The sequence below is a fragment of the Nerophis lumbriciformis genome, linkage group LG14, assembly GCF_033978685.3.
Source record: "Nerophis lumbriciformis linkage group LG14, RoL_Nlum_v2.1, whole genome shotgun sequence".
NCBI lineage: Eukaryota > Metazoa > Chordata > Actinopteri > Syngnathiformes > Syngnathidae > Nerophis > Nerophis lumbriciformis.
In genome coordinates this window covers 43,239,498-43,256,323 of record NC_084561.2, presented here as the reverse complement: position 1 = coordinate 43,256,323, position 16,826 = coordinate 43,239,498, and the positions used below count along the sequence as shown (strand labels likewise).

The 16,826-nt window shown below is 43.1% G+C and overlaps 1 protein-coding gene across 1 annotated transcript in view; it reads left to right on the top strand.

Annotated features, from left to right (window-relative positions):
- Positions 1 to 14,345, top strand: part of LOC133616345 (contactin-associated protein-like 4) — a 306,751-nt gene extending 292,406 nt beyond the window's left edge. Inside the window, exons 23-24 of the mRNA XM_061975492.1 lie at positions 10,807 to 10,878; positions 13,961 to 14,345. Of these exons, the coding sequence (XP_061831476.1) occupies positions 10,807 to 10,878; positions 13,961 to 14,148 (260 nt within the window). The 3' untranslated portion in view covers positions 14,149 to 14,345. The remainder of the gene's footprint in view (positions 1 to 10,806; positions 10,879 to 13,960) is intronic.
- The last annotated feature ends 2,481 nt before the right edge of the window (positions 14,346 to 16,826 follow it).

The window sequence follows — 16,826 nt, the reverse complement described above, 5'->3', positions numbered from 1 at the left end:
TGTTTAACACATAGTTAATATTGTTAATAAGTTAAAAGTGTTTAAAGATAATACAAGCATGTTTAACACATATAGTTAATATTGTTAATAAGTTAAAAGTGTTTAAAGATAATACAAGCATGTTTAACACATATAGATTCCTTTCTTTCATGAAGACAAGAATATAAGTTGGTGTATTACCTGATTCTGATGACTTGCATTGATAGGAATCAGACAGTAGTGCTGATAACGTCCGCATTTTCGAATGGAGGAGAAAAAAGTCCTCCTTTCTGTCCAATACCACATGGAAGTGGTTGGTTTTTGGCATCTTATTTTTCCAGCTTCCGTACTCCTTTGTAGACACTTTACAAGAAATACATTGTCGGCAAACTCCGTAGCTTGCTAGCTTGTGCACGCCAGCTTTCTGAGACTCTTATTTTGTTAGCGCAACTGTGCAACTGTGCAGTCGGTCTTTGGAGTTTTGACGACAGGTACGGCGCCAGAGTCTGTTGAAATAAAGTGTTTCTCGCCTTCCAGTCGGTAATTTTAATGAGCTGGCAGCAGCCAGCATCATCTCAGAAGACCCTCGGGTGCCGTGAATGTCAATCAAGTGACGAAAGTGACGTCATAGTGAAGATTTATGATCGCTCATTTTTAGGACTATTTTTTTAATGCCTGGCTGGTGATCGACTGACACACCCTCCGAGATCGACCGGTAGCTCGCGATCGACGTAATGAGCACCCCTGCCCTCGATGTTATTGTCACACATGCATGTACAGTAGATGGCAGTATTGTCCTGTTTAAGAGTGTCACAACATTGCTGCTTACGGCAGACAAACTGCTTTACGGTATACAAAAAAGTGACTGCTGTTGTTGTGTGTTGTTACCGCGCTGGGAGGACGTTAATGAAACTGCCTAACAATAAACCCACATAAGAAACCAAGAACTCGCCCTCCATCATTCTACAGTTATAACGTGATTGGGCAGGCACGCTGTTTATATTGTGGGAAAGCGGACGTGAAAACAGGTCAGGTCCGCATGGTTGCTGGTCACTCCCAAGCTCTTTTGATGACACATAAAGCTGAGTAGAAGAACCACCAGAGACAGAATAGGTATTTTGTCATTTTATTTCCAGAGCCTTTGGAAATAAACTTGAGACCAAATCCAGTACAGAAGTGCTCACTCGCACAGCTAAAAATGGTCTAATCCCAACATATGGAAAATTTCTCTTCTTTAACGTCTCTCTTGCCCCCACCCTCCTTGTCCCTCTTACTCCACAGCTGGGCAAAGGGAAAAAGATAAGAGAAATAATTTATTACTACTCCCCCTCTCTCTCAGCTCACTCCAGGTCCCTTTTGTGTATCATCTAAAGTCGGTTTTAGACGATCTCCCCCTTCACATTCTCAAAAGTTGGCACACAGTGCTTGTAGACAACCAAAAGATAACAAATAAAGAACACTAGCTGTTTTGTAATATGACTATGGTTTAAAAGAAGTAACACACAAATATGGATATATCTAATCATCTGCCTCCGTCAGTAGCCATCCACAAGCTTCTGCTTGAATTTTTGACCACTCCTCTTGACAAAATTGGTGCAGTTCAGCTAAATTTGTTGGTTTTCTGACATGGACTTGTTTCTTCAGCATTGTCCACACGTTTAAGTCAGGACTTTGGGAAGGCCATTTTTAAACCTTCATTCTAGCCTGATTTAGCTATTCCTTTATCACTTTTGAGGTGTGTTTGGGGTCATTGTCCTGTTGGAACACCCAACTGCGCCCAAGACCCAACCTCCGGGCTGATGATTTTAGATTGTCCTGAAGAATTTGGAGGTAATCCTCCTTTTTCATTGTCCCATTTACTCTCTGTAAAGCAGCAGTTCCATTGGCAGCAAAACAGGCCCAGAGCATAATACTACCACCACCATGCTTGACGGTAGGAATGTGGTTCCTGGGATTAAAGGCCTCACCTTTTATCCTCCAAACATATTGCTGGGTATTGTGGCTAAACATCTCCATTTTTGTTTTATCTGACCACATAACTTTCCTCGAGGGTCTTATATTTGTCCATGTGATGTCAGATGAAATGCAAATTGAGCTGTTAGGCCACAAGTATGTGCTCTAATCACTCTATCACAAAAAAATAAGAGTTGTAGAAATGATCGGAAACTCAAGACAGCCATGACTTTATGGTCTGTAAAAGTGTATGTAAAGTTTTGATCGTGACTGAGTGTATATATGTACAGGTAAAAGCCAGTAAATTAGAATATTTTGAAAAACTTGATTTATTTCAGTAATTGCATTCAAAAGGTGTAACTTGTACATTATATTTATTCATTGCACACAGACTGATGCATTCAAATGTTTATTTCATTTAATTTTGATGATTTGAAGTGGCAACAAATGAAAATCCAAAATTCCGTGTGCCACAAAATTAGAATATTACTTAAGGCTAATACAAAAAAGGGATTTTTAGAAATGTTGGCCAACTGAAAAGTATGAAAATGAAAAATATGAGCATGTACAATACTCAATACTTGGTTGGAGCTCCTTTTGCCTCAATTACTGCGTTAATGCGGCGTGGCATGGAGTCGATGAGTTTCTGGCACTGCTCAGGTGTTATGAGAGCCCAGGTTGCTCTGATAGTGGCCTTCAACTCTTCTGCGTTTTTGGGTCTGGCATTCTGCATCTTCCTTTTCACAATACCCCACAGATTTTCTATGGGGCTAAGGTCAGGGGAGTTGGCGGGCCAATTTAGAACAGAAATACCATGGTCCGTAAACCAGGCACGGGTAGATTTTGCGCTGTGTGCAGGCGCCAAGTCCTGTTGGAACTTGAAATCTCCATTTCCATAGAGCAGGTCAGCAGCAGGAAGCATGAAGTGCTCTAAAACTTGCTGGTAGACGGCTGCGTTGACCCTGGATCTCAGGAAACACAGTGGACCGACACCAGCTGGACTGCTGCTGAGTGGTCCAAAGTCATGTTTTCTGACGAAAGCAAATTTTGCATTTCCTTTGGAAATCGAGGTCCCAGAGTCTGGAGGAAGACAGGAGAGGCACAGGATCCACGTTGCCTGAAGTCTAGTGTAAAGTTTCCACCATCAGTGATGGTTTGGGGTGCCATGTCATCTGCTGGTGTCGGTCCACTCTGTTTCCTGAGATGCAGGGTCAACGCAGCCGTCTACCAGCAAGTTTTAGAGCACTTCATGCTTCCTGCTGCTGACCTGCTCTATGGAGATGGAGATTTCAAGTTCCAACAGGACTTGGCGCATGCACACAGCGCAAAATCTACCCGTGCCTGGTTTACGGACTATGGTATTTCTGTTCTAAATTGGCCCGTCAACTCCCCTGACCTTAGCCCCATAGAAAATCTGTGGGGTATTGTGAAAAGGAAGATGCAGAATGCCAGACCCAAAAACGCAGAAGAGTTGAAGGCCACTATCAGAGCAACCTGGGCTCTCATAACACCTGAGCAGTGCCAGAAACTCATCGACTCCATGCCACGCCGCATTAACGCAGTAATTGAGGCAAAAGGAGCTCCAAGCAAGTATTGAGTATTGTACATGCTCATATTTTTCATTTTCATACTTTTCAGTTGGCCAACATTTCTAAAAATCCCTTTTTTGTATTAGCCTTAAGTAATATTCTAATTTTGTGACACACGGAATTTTGGATTTTCATTTGTTGCCACTTCAAATCATCAAAATTAAATGAAATAAACATTTGAATGCATCAGTCTGTGTGCAATGAATAAATATAATGTACAAGTTACATCTTTTGAATGCAATTACTGAAATAAATCTAGTTTTTCAAAATATTCTAATTTACTGGCTTTTACCTGTATATATATATACATATTTTACACATATTCCAAGCAAAATGATGAGACGTTATCAATGGGAAAATGCAATTTTTGGACAATAAGATTTTCCTGAGCGGCGAGGAGACACAGTTCTTAAGAACTTATTGCTGAATGGGGCCCACTGTGAGCAGCCACACGTTGTCCTGCCACAACTCTCGCCTCTTCTCGCGCACTAAACAAAGCAAGCGTCCGTCGCAGGATCTCTCTGTAGACGAGCTGCTTGATCCTGCAAAATGCTCCTGGTGTCAAAGAATACCGGCGTCAACACTTCTGGGACCTTGTAAAGCTCCTATAAAGATTCCCATAAACCATCCAACATTTTACTATTTGCACGGCCAAGCAACTTTGCTCGTCTTTATTGGTCAAATCAATCAATTCTCTGACGCTCTCATTTGGTAGTTTGGTAGTTCAATCTACATTTTTCTTTTTTTTTTATGGAGTCGATATATTGATCGGAACCCAAAGTGATATTCTGACCACCTTTGAGTGTTCCATGTATGATGACGGGGGGGCTGACTGGACTGCCATTGCACATCTGTCTCTAATGACGAGACATGGAAAGTGTGGGCCTGATGTGTCGAAATGAAATCAAACAAAAAAAAAAAGAATTAAAGCTGCAAGCAGCATTGGTCGGGCCCGCGTATTTGGCAAGTGCTAGTCCTAAGTGTCCCAATACTTTTGTCCAGTTTTCGTCATAAGTGTCCCAATACTTTTGTCCAGTGTAGGTGTCCCAATACTTTTGTCCAGTGGTAGTCATAAGTGTCCCAATACTTTTGTCTACTTTTAGTCCGAATTGTCCCAATACTTTTGTCTAGTGTACCTACCTTGTCTGCATTGTGTGGGCACGCTGGTGCTGCCTGCTTTTAAGCAGCCATCTTGAAAAAACAGCAGCATCAGCGCAGAGTTTCTTTGAAAGGTCATAAAATCAAAACCGGAGCAGGTATCAAAACTCTTTCGCCAACTTTTAATCAGAAGGGTTCAATCTCTCTCCTGTGTTAGTTTGAAGCCGAAACAACAAACGCGCTCAGAGGAGATCATGTTTGAAGAAAGGTGACCGGTTTTTACAAAAAATTTGTTTTGAAGGGGGAATAGCAAACTTCCTGTTGATTTTTGCTGGGGGTTGTCAATTTATGAAATGTAGGTCTAAGTGGGGGCATGGCGTAGTGGGTAGAGCAACCGTGCCAGAAACCTGAGGGTTGCAGGTTCGCTCCCCGCCTCTTACCATCCAAAAAAATCGCTGCCGTTGTGTCCTTGGGCGTCACACTTCACCCTTTGCCCCCGGTGCCACTCACACCGGTGAATTGAATGAAGAATGATAGGTGGTGGTCGGAGGGGCCGTTGGCGCAAATTGCAGCCACGCTTCCGTCAGTCTACCCCAGGGCAGCTGTGGCTATGAAAGTAGCTTACCACCACCAGGTGTGAATGATTGATGGGTTCTACATGTAAAGCGACTTTGGGTACTTAGAAAAAGCGCTATATAAATCCCAGTTATTATTATTATTATTAAGTTAGACCTACATAGAGGTTTTTGTTTCATGTCTCTCCGACCTTCCCAGTGGGAGTTACAGGCAGTTTTGTCATTTTCTTTCTTCCGAGGAGCAGTTTTTTTCTGCGTTTTATTCAAAAATTGCGCTAGAGCGCAATTTTGAGATTTGGGGTTAGGTTTTTTTATAAGATCGCAATTTTTGACAGTCCTGATGTGTGCGTTCAGTTTGGTGAGTTTTGAAGCGTGTTAAGGGGGTCAAATTACAGCTCAAAGAGGCAAAAGTGACTGTTTTTAGTACTTTTTTGTCTTGAAGGGGGAATTGCCAACTTCCTGTTGATTTTAGCTGTACTATTATGAAATGTAGGTCTAAGTCAGACCTACATAGAGATTTTTGTTTCATGTCTCTCCGACCTTCCTAGTGGGAGTTACAGGCAGTCTAGTTTTTTTTTTTCCCTAGGGGGCGCTAGAGCGCAATTTTGAGTTTTGTGGTTCGGTTTTTTAAAAAAAAGGCAATTTTCGCAGGTCCTGATGTGGGGGTCAAATATGGTGAGTTTTGAAGCATGTTAAGTAGGTCAAATTACAGTTTAATGTGGCGGCGGAAGAATAAAGAATAAAGAATATTAAAGCTGCAAGCAGCATTGGTCGGGCCCGCATATTTGGCAGGTGCTAGTCCTAAGTGTCCCAATACTTTTGTTCAGTTTTCGTCATAAGTGTCCCAATACTTTTGTCTACTTTTAGTCCGAATTGTCCCAATACTTTTGTGTAGTGTACCTACCTTGTCTGCATTGTGTGGGCACGCTGGTGCTGCCTGCTTTTAAGCAGCCATCTTGAAAAAACAGCAGCATCAGCGCAGAGGTTCTTTGAAGGGTCATAAAATCAAAACCGGAGCAGGTATCAAAACTCTTTCGCCAACTTTTAATCAGAAGGGTTCAATCTCTCTCCTGTGTTAGTTTGAAGCCGAAACAACAAAACGCGCTCAGAGGAGATAATGTTTGAAGAAAGGTGACCGGTTTTTACAAAAATGTTGTTTTGAAGGGGGAATAGCAAACTTCCTGTTGATTTTTGCTGGGGGTTGTCAATTTATGAAATGTAGGTCTAAGTTAGACCTACATAGAGGTTTTTGTTTCATGTCTCTCCGACCTTCCCTAGTGGGAGTTACAGGCAGTTTTGTCATTTTTTTCTTCCGAGGAGCAGTTTTTTCTGCGTTTTATTCAAAAATTGCGCTAGAGCGCAATTTTGCGATTTGGGGTTAGGTTTTTTATAAGATCGCAATTTTTGATAGTCCTGATGTGCGCGTTCAGTTTGGTGAGTTTTGAAGCGCGTTAAGGGGGTCAAATTACAGCTCAAAGAGGCAAAAGTGACTGTTTTTAGTACTTTTTTGTCTTGAAGGGGGAATTGCCAACTTCCTGTTGATTTTAGCTGTACTATTATGAAATGTAGGTCTAAGTCAGACCTACATAGAGATTTTTGTTTCATGTCTCTCCGACCTTCCTAGTGGGAGTTACAGGCAGTCTAGTTTTTTGTTTTCCTAAGGGGCGCTAGAGCGCAATTTTGAGTTTTGTGGGTCGTTTTTTTTTTTTTTTAAAAAGGCAATTTTCGCAGGTCCTGATGTGTGGGTCAAATATGGTGAGTTTTGAAGCATGTTAAGTAGGTCAAATTACAGTTTAATGTGGCGGCGGAAGAATAAAGAATAAAGAATATTAAAGCTGCAAGCAGCATTGGTCGGGCCCGCATATTTGGCAGGTGCTAGTCCTAAGTGTCCCAATACTTTTGTTCAGTTTTCGTCATAAGTGTCCCAATACTTTTGTCTACTTTTAGTCCGAATTGTCCCAATACTTTTGTCTAGTGTACCTACCTTGTCTGCATTGTGTGGGCACGCTGGTGCTGCCTGCTTTTAAGCAGCCATCTTGAAAAAACAGCAGCATCAGCGCAGAGGTTCTTTGAAGGGTCATAAAATCAAAACCGGAGCAGGTATCAAAACTCTTTCGCCAACTTTTAATCAGAAGGGTTCAATCTCTCTCCTGTGTTAGTTTGAAGCCGAAACAACAAAACGCGCTCAGAGGAGATAATGTTTGAAGAAAGGTGACCGGTTTTTACAAAAATTTTGTTTTGAAGGGGGAATAGCAAACTTCCTGTTGATTTTTGCTGGGGGTTGTCAATTTGTGAAATGTAGGTCTAAGTGAGACCTACATAGAGGTTTTTGTTTCATGTCTCTCCGACCTTCCCAGTGGGAGTTACAGGCAGTTTTGTCATTTTATTCTTCCGAGGAGCAGTTTTTTCTGCGTTTTATTCAAAAATTGCGCTAGAGCGCAATTTTTAAGATTTGGGGTTAGGTTTTTTATAAGATCGCAATTTTTGACAGTCCTGATATGTGCGTTCAGTTTGGTGAGTTTTGAAGCGTGTTAAGGGGGTCAAATTAGAGCTCAAAGAGGCAAAAGTGACTGTTTTTAGTACTTTTTTGTCTTGAAGGGGGAATTGCCAACTTCCTGTTGATTTTAGCTGTACTATTATGAAATGTAGGTCTAAGTCAGACCTACATAGAGATGTTTGTTTCATGTCTCTCCGACCTTCCTAGTGGGAGTTACAGGCAGTCTAGTTTTTTTTATTCCCTAGGGGGCGCTAGAGCGCAATTTTGAGTTTTGTGGTTCGTTTTTTTTTTTTTTTTTAAAAGGCAATTTTCGCAGGTCCTGATGTGTGGGTCAAATATGGTGAGTTTTGAAGCATGTTAAGTAGGTCAAATTACAGTTTAATGTGGCGGCGGAAGAATAAAGAATAAAGAATATTAAAGCTGCAAGCAGCATTGGTCGGGCCCGCATATTTGGCAGGTGCTAGTCCTAAGTGTCCCAATACTTTTGTCCAGTTTTCGTCATAAGTGTCCCAATACTTTTGTCTACTTTTAGTCCGAAGTGTCCCAATACTTTTGTCTAGTGTACCTACCTTGTCTGCATTGTGTGGGCACGCTGGTGCAGCCTGCTTTTAAGCAGCCATCTTGAAAAAACAGCAGCATCAGCGCAGAGGTTCTTTGAAGGGTCATAAAATCAAAACCGGAGCAGGTATCAAAACTCTTTCGCCAACTTTTAATCAGAAGGGTTCAATCTCTCTCCTGTGTTAGTTTGAAGCCGAAACGACAAACGCGCTCAGAGGAGATAATGTTTGAAGAAAGGTGACCGGTTTTTACAAAAATTTTGTTTTGAAGGGGGAATAGCAAACTTCCTGTTGATTTTTGCTGGGGGTTGTCAATTTATGAAATGTAGGTCTAAGTTAGACCTACATAGAGGTTTTTGTTTCATGTCTCTCCGACCTTCCCAGTGGGAGTTACAGGCAGTTTTGTCATTTTTTTTCTTCCGAGGAGCAGTTTTTTCTGCGTTTTATTCAAAAATTGCGCTAGAGCGCAATTTTTAAGATTTGGGGTTAGGTTTTTTATAAGATCACAATTTTTGACAGTCCTGATGTGTGCGTTCAGTTTGGTGAGTTTTGAAGCGTGTTAAGGGGGTCAAATTACAGCTCAAAGAGGCAAAAGTTACTGTTTTTAGTACTTTTTTGTCTTGAAGGGGGAATTGCCAACTTCCTGTTGATTTTAGCTGTACTATTATGAAATGTAGGTCTAAGTCAGACCTACATAGAGATTTTTGTTTCATGTCTCTCCGACCTTCCTAGTGGGAGTTACAGGCAGTCTAGTTTTTTTTTTCCCTAGGGGGCGCTAGAGCGCAATTTTAAGTTTTGTGGTTCGTTTTTTTTTTTTTAAAAGGCAATTTTCGCAGGTCCTGATGTGTGGGTCAAATATGGTGAGTTTTGAAGCATGTTAAGTGGGTCAAATTACAGTTTAATGTGGCGGCGGAAGAATAAAGAATAAAGAATATTAAAGCTGCAAGCAGCATTGGTCGGGCCCGCATATTTGGCAGGTGCTAGTCCTAAGTGTCCCAATACTTTTGTTCAGTTTTCGTCATAAGTGTCCCAATACTTTTGTCTACTTTTAGTCCGAATTGTCCCAATACTTTTGTGTAGTGTACCTACCTTGTCTGCATTGTGTGGGCACGCTGGTGCTTCCTGCTTTTAAGCAGCCATCTTGAAAAAACAGCAGCATCAGCGCAGAGGTTCTTTGAAGGGTCATAAAATCAAAACCGGAGCAGGTATCAAAACTCTTTCGCCAACTTTTAATCAGAAGGGTTCAATCTCTCTCCTGTGTTAGTTTGAAGCCGAAACAACAAAACGCGCTCAGAGGAGATAATGTTTGAAGAAAGGTGACCGGTTTTTACAAAAATTTTGTTTTGAAGGGGGAATAGCAAACTTCCTGTTGATTTTTGCTGGGGGTTGTCAATTTATGGCATGTAGGTCTAAGTTAGACCTACATAGAGATTTTTGTTTCATGTCTCTCCGACCTTCCCAGTGGGAGTTACAGGCAGTTTTGTCATTTTTTTTCTTCCGAGGAGCGGTTTTTTCTGCGTTTTATTCAGCGCAATTTTTGAGATTTGGGGTTAGGTTTTTTATAAGATCGCAATTTTTGACAGTCCTGATGTGCGCGTTCAGTTTGGTGAGTTTTGAAGCGTGTTAAGGGGGTCAAATTACAGCTCAAAGAGGCAAAAGTGACTGTTTTTAGTACTTTTTTGTCTTGAAGGGGGAATTGCCAACTTCCTGTTGATTTTAGCTGTACTATTATGAAATGTAGGTCTAAGTCAGACCTACATAGAGGTTTTTGTTTCATGTCTCTCCGACCTTCCCAGTGGGAGTTACAGGCAGTTTTGTCATTTTTTTCTTCCGAGGAGCAGTTTTTTCTGCGTTTTATTCAAAACTTGCGCTAGAGTGCGATTTGGGCTTAGGTTTTTTTAAAAGATCGCAATTTTTGACAGTCCTGATGTGTGCGTTCAGTTTGGTGAGTTTTGAAGCGTGTTAAGGGGGTCAAATTACAGCTCAAAGAGGCAAAAGTGACTGTTTTTAGTACTTTTTTGTCTTGAAGGGGGAATTGCCAACTTCTTGTTGATTTTAGCTGTACTATTATGAAATGTAGGTCTAAGTCAGACCTACATAGAGATTTTTGTTTCATGTCTCTCCGACCTTCCTAGTGGGAGTTACAGGCAGTCTAGTTTTTTTTTTTCTTCCTAGGGGGCGCTAGAGCGCAATTTTGAGTTTTGTGGTTCGTTTTTTTTTTTTAAAAAGGCAATTTTCGCAGGTCCTGATGTGTGGGTCAAATATGGTGAGTTTTGAAGCATGTTAAGTAGGTCAAATTACAGTTTAATGTGGCGGCGGAAGAATAAAGAATAAAGAATAAAACCTTAGAAATTCAATAGGTCCTTATGTCCCATTGCATTGGGAGTCCTTATACAATGGGCCATGCGGGCCCTAAAAATGCAAGAAAACCAGCAAAAAAGTGTGAAGAAGAGTTGTAGAAATGATTGGAAAGTCAAGACAGCCATGACATGATGTTCTTTACAAGTGTATGTAAATGCCTGCTTTTAGCTTCATGTTTTTTTTTACATTGTTTCCAGAAACACCCGCCTCGCTGGATCCCAGTCAACCACTGGTCAACACCGTGGGGACTGACTCGGCTCTAATTGGAGGTATTGAACACAGATCACCACTTTTAGCCTCCTGAGAACTTGTTTGTGGCCTATTTGGTTTTGACAGTAGGTTTTCCTGTATGCAAGACTGTGTATTAGAGATGCGCGGATAGGCAAATATTTCATCCGCAACCGCATCAGAAAGTCGTCAACCATCCGCCATCCACCCGATGTAACGTTTGATCAGAACTGCACCCGCCCGCCATCCGCCCGCTCCCGCCCGTTCCATTCCGTTTTTAAGGCGATCTGTCATAACATTTTTAGCATTCAATCAGACTTTATTGTGAGGTTTTGTATTAGTTTTCCTAAAAATAGCCCCCAGACTAGAGATGCGCGGATAGGCAATTATTTCATCCGCAACCGCATCAGAAAGTCGTCAACCATCCGCCATCCACCCGATGTAACATTTGATCAGAACCGCACCCGCCCGTTGTTATATATCTAATATAGACGATGCAAGGCATTAGTGAGGTTATAAAGCTTTTGCCTGTTAAAGAAAGGAGACTGATCCAATGCAGTGCAGACATTCGCGTGCCACGTTGTCACGACCCAGACGCACACCAGTGCGCAATCATATGGGAGCCGCGCTGAGCGCACCTCCAAGCGCGTCTCGCTGCCGGCGACGGCCGCGTATGAGCCCGACGCTCCAGCGCCATCCATTTTCAGGGCTAGTTGATTCGGCAGGTGGGTTGTTACACACTCCTTAGCGGGTTCCGACTTCCATGGCCACCGTCCTGCTGTCTATATCAACCAGGGTGAGCCCCACCCCTTTCGTGAGCGCACTGCGCGCGGAGTGACCCCTGTTACGCGCCCCCGGCAATGGGGGTGGCGGGCAGGTAAGCTGCGCGGGCGGAGCGCGCGGAGTGACCCCTGTTACGAGCCCCCGGCCACGGGGGTGGCGGACGAGGCGGGGTGTCGGTGCGGTGGGCGCGGTGGTGACCCTGGACGTGCGTCGGGCCCTTCTCGCAGATCGCCTCAGCTACGGCTCCCGGTGGGGCCCTCTCGGGGGAAGGGGCCTCGGTCCCGGACCCCGGCGAGGCGTCCCTTCTCCGCTCCGTAAAAGTGTCCATCTCTTTTTTTTTTTTTTCTTCTGTTGTGGCATATGCTGCAGGTGCCTGCTCGTTTTTCGTATGTGGGTAACAACATTTAACTATGTATATATATTTCCCAATTGGTTTAACTGCCACCCGCCTGAATCTATTTAAAATCTAATTTTTTTTTATTTCAACCACCCGACCCGACGATAAAATCTAATTTTTTTTAATTTCATCCGCCCGATCCGTGCATAATCCGCGGACTCCGCGGTTGTGTCCGCAAACCGCGCATCTCTACCCCAGACACATTTTTTTCTCTAAATGTGGCCCCCGAGTCAAAATAATTGCCCAGGCCTGCTCTAACCACGAGGCCATGGAGCAGAACATATTATACAGGTAAAAGCCAGTAAATTAGAATATTTTGAAAAACTTGATTTATTTCAGTAATTGCATTCAAAAGGTGTAACTTGTACATTATATTTATTCATTGCACACAGACTGATGCATTCAAATGTTTATTTCATTTAATTTTGATGATTTGAAGTGGCAACAAATGAAAATCCAAAATTCCGTGTGTCACAAAATTAGAATATTACTTAAGGCTAATACAAAAAAGGGATTTTTAGAAATGTTGGCCAACTGAAAAATATGAAAATGAAAAATATGAGCATGTACAATACTCAATACTTGGTTGGAGCTCCTTTTGCCTCAATTACTGCGTTAATGCGGCGTGGCATGGAGTCGATGAGTTTCTGGCACTGCTCAGGTGTTATGACAGCCCAGGTTGCTCTGATAGTGGCCTTCAACTCTTCTGCGTTTTTGGGTCTGGCATTCTGCATCTTCCTTTTCACAATACCCCACAGATTTTCTATGGGGCTAAGGTCAGGGGAGTTGGCGGGCCAATTTAGAACAGAAATACCATGGTCCGTAAACCAGGCACGGGTAGATTTTGCGCTGTGTGCAGGCGCCAAGTCCTGTTGGAACTTGAAATCTCCATCTCCATAGAGCAGGTCAGCAGCAGGAAGCATGAAGTGCTCTAAAACTTGCTGGTAGACGGCTGCGTTGACCCTGGATCTCAGGAAACAGAGTGGACCGACACCAGCAGATGACATGGCACCCCAAACCATCACTGATGGTGGAAACTTTACACTAGACTTCAGGCAACGTGGATCCTGTGCCTCTCCTGTCTTCCTCCAGACTCTGGGACCTCGATTTCCAAAGGAAATGCAAAATTTGCATGGGTGGGTGATGGTTTGGGGTGCCATGTCATCTGCTGGTGTCGGTCCACTCTGTTTCCTGAGATCCAGGGTCAACGCAGCCGTCTACCAGCAAGTTTTAGAGCACTTCATGCTTCCTGCTGCTGACCTGCTCTATGGAGATGGAGATTTCAAGTTCCAACAGGACTTGGCGCCTGCACACAGCGCAAAATCTACCCGTGCCTGGTTTACGGACCCTGGTATTTCTGTTCTAAATTGTCCCGCCAACTCCCCTGACCTTAGCCCCATAGAAAATCTGTGGGGTATTGTGAAAAGGAAGATGCAGAATGCCAGACCCAAAAACGCAGAAGAGTTGAAGGCCACTATCAGAGCAACCTGGGCTGTCATAACACCTGAGCAGTGCCAGAAACTCATCGACTCCATGCCACGCCGCATTAACGCAGTAATTGAGGCAAAAGGAGCTCCAACCAAGTATTGAGTATTGTACATGCTCATATTTTTCATTTTCATACTTTTCAGTTGGCCAACATTTCTAAAAATCCCTTTTTTGTATTAGCCTTAAGTAATATTCTAATTTTGTGACACACGGAATTTTGGATTTTCATTTGTTGCCACTTCAAATCATCAAAATTAAATGAAATAAACATTTGAATGCATCAGTCTGTGTGCAATGAATAAATATAATGTACAAGTTACACCTTTTGAATGCAATTACTGAAATAAATCAAGTTTTTCAAAATATTCTAATTTACTGGCTTTTACCTGTAAATGATACTTTAATGCTCTAGCTGGCTACAAATCCTCACATTTACACCATGCTTGTGTTTTTAGGGGTGATCGCGTTGGTGGTTTTCGTCACGTTGTCAGTGTTGGCCGTCATCGCCAGAATCGCCTGCAGCCGACGTGAGACTTACCCACACCCGGACATGAAAGCAGCACAGCCTGACATCACCGATGCTCACCTAAGCGAAGAGACGGTATACCAGAGTGCAGCTCACCAAAAGGAGTTTTTCATATAGACACGGACCTCGTGACAAAAAGTGCTCCTCGACTCTACTGTTGTGGGCTCTAACGAGACATGTTGCAGCCGAGTGCTCGTTCATCTTGATCTGTAAATATTCTGTGCTTTGCACAAACGACGACGAGTAGGAAGAGATCAATTAGAGTGGAATGTCAAACTGTCGGAGTGGATCTTTATAAAATATAAATAATTGGAGCGGAGTGATCTTTATGATACACTTGTCAAACTGAATCATTAAAATGCTTATCTTAAAGGAGAAGTGCACTTTGGAATCTTGCCTATTGTTCACAATCATTATCAAAGACTTATTTTGTTATGCATTCTACAAACCCCGTTTCCATATGAGTTGGGAAATTGTGTTAGATGTAAATATAAACGGAATACAATGATTTTCAAATCCTTTTCAGAATCAGAATCAGCTTTATTGTCATTACGCAAGGTAACGAGATTGAGGCCATTCCATACAGTGCGATGTGTGCATGCTAGAAAAACAATGTGCAAATATATAAAAAATGTAGAAGTGCAATGAATATGGTGTGAAATTAATATATACATGAAAAAAAACAAAAACAGGGTGGTTGGTGGAATGGGTTATTGCACCGAAGAGAAGGCAGTTATGAGGGACAATGGGGCAGTCCGTTCAGGATGGTTATGGCCCTGGGGAAGAAGCTGTTCTTTAGCCTGTTTGTTTTGGTTTTAATGCACCTGTAGCGCTTCCCAGAGGGCAGCAGGTGGAACAGGTCAGAGCCAGGGTGGGTGCTGTCTTTGATGATGGCACTGGCTCTGTTGAGGCAGCGGGAGGTGTAGATGTCCGTCAGAGAGGGGAGAGGGCGGCCGATGATCTTCTGAGCCGTCTTGACCACTCTTTGCAGCCTCTCCCTGTCTGCTGCAGTGCAGCTGCCGTACCATACCGTAATACAGTAGGTCAGCGGGCTCTCGATGGACGAGCGATAGAAGGTCAGCAGCAGGTCAGGCTTCAGGTTGTACTTCCCGAGGACTCTAAGGAAGTGTAGCCGCTGCTGAGCCTTCTTGATGATTGATGTGGTGTTGACTGTCCAGGAGAAGTCATTAGAGATGTGGACTCCAAGGTACCTGAAGGTGTGGACCCTCTCTACACGCTCGCCGTTGATGTAGAGGGGGGCAGGGTCGGTGCTGCTCCTCCTGAAGTCGACGATGATCTCTCTGGTCTTGCTGGTGTTGAGAGCGAGGTTGTTCTCCGAAGACCAGGCCGTCAGCTTCAGGACCTCCTCTCTGTAGGCAGCCTCGTCACCCCTGGAGATGAGCCCGACCACTGTGGTATCGTCGGCGAACTTGACGGTAAGGTTGTCACTGTGGGCCGGACTGCAGTCATGGGTGTAAAGGCAGTAGAGGAGGGGGCTCAGCACACAGCCCTGTGGGGAGCCGATGCTCAGCGTGTGGGAGGATGAGAGGTGCGGGCCAAGTCTCACATTCTGGGGTCGGTCCGTTAGGAAGTCCCTTATCCAGGCGTTTGTGAGAGGGGGGAGGCCAAGAGTGTCCAGTTTATTGCAGAGTCTGTCCGGGATTATTGTATTGAAGGCAGAGCTATAGTCCACAGAGAGCATCCGGACGTAGCTCTGCTGCTGCTCCCGTATTTGTCATGTCTGTGTGATCAGGTTTTATTTTTGGACTTTTTGTGCACTTTTGTTTTGTTTTGTCACCATAGTTACCCATTAGTTTCACCTGTCATGTCACGCACCTGTTTTGAGTCACGCACCTGTTGTTAATCATGTCCATAGTATTTAAGTTCATTCATTTTCTGTTGTTCGTCCTGACGACCTCACAACACATTTTATGCTCTGTTCATGCCTGATACTTCTTTCCATGTCAATTCCACAAGCAACTATTTTTTGTCCAAGCCAAGTAAGTTTTTGTTCCATATTTATAGTCTTTTTGGTTTCATAGCTCCGCCATTGTGCGTGTTTTTTGTTTGTACTTTTTTGCTATAGTCTTTTGGTTTTGTAGTTTATTCTCCGCCACTGTGCGTGCTTTCATTTATTCTTTTTTTTGATAATAATAATAAATCATGTACCTTAATTCCCGTCTCGCCCGTGCCAACTTTCCGTTGCATCCTGGAAAAGCACACACCCCCGGACCAAGTCTTGACAGTATTCAATTGAATATGCTACAAAGACAACATATTTGATGTTCAAACTCATAAACATTTTTTTTTTGCAAATAATCATTAACTTTTGAATTTGATGCCAGCAACACGTGACAAAGAAGTTGGGAAAGGTGGCAATAAATACTGATAAAGTTGAGGAATGCTCATCAAACATTTATTTGGCACATCCCAAATTGGGAACAGGTGGGTGCCATGATTGGGTATAAAAGTAGATTCCACGAAATGCTCAGTCATTCACAAACAAGGATGGGGCGAGGGTCACCACTTTGTCAACAAATGCGTGAGCAAATTGTTGAACAGTTTAAGAAAAACCTTTCTCAACCAGCTATTGCAAGGAATTTAGGGATTTCACCATCTACGCTCCGTAATATCATCAAAGGGTTCAGAGAATCTGGAGAAATCACTGCACGTAAGCAGCTAAGCCCGTGACCTTCCATCCCTCAGGCTGTACTGCATCAACAAGCGACGTCAGTGTGTAAAGGATATCACCACATGGGCTCAGGAACACTTCAGAAACCCACTGTCAGTAACTA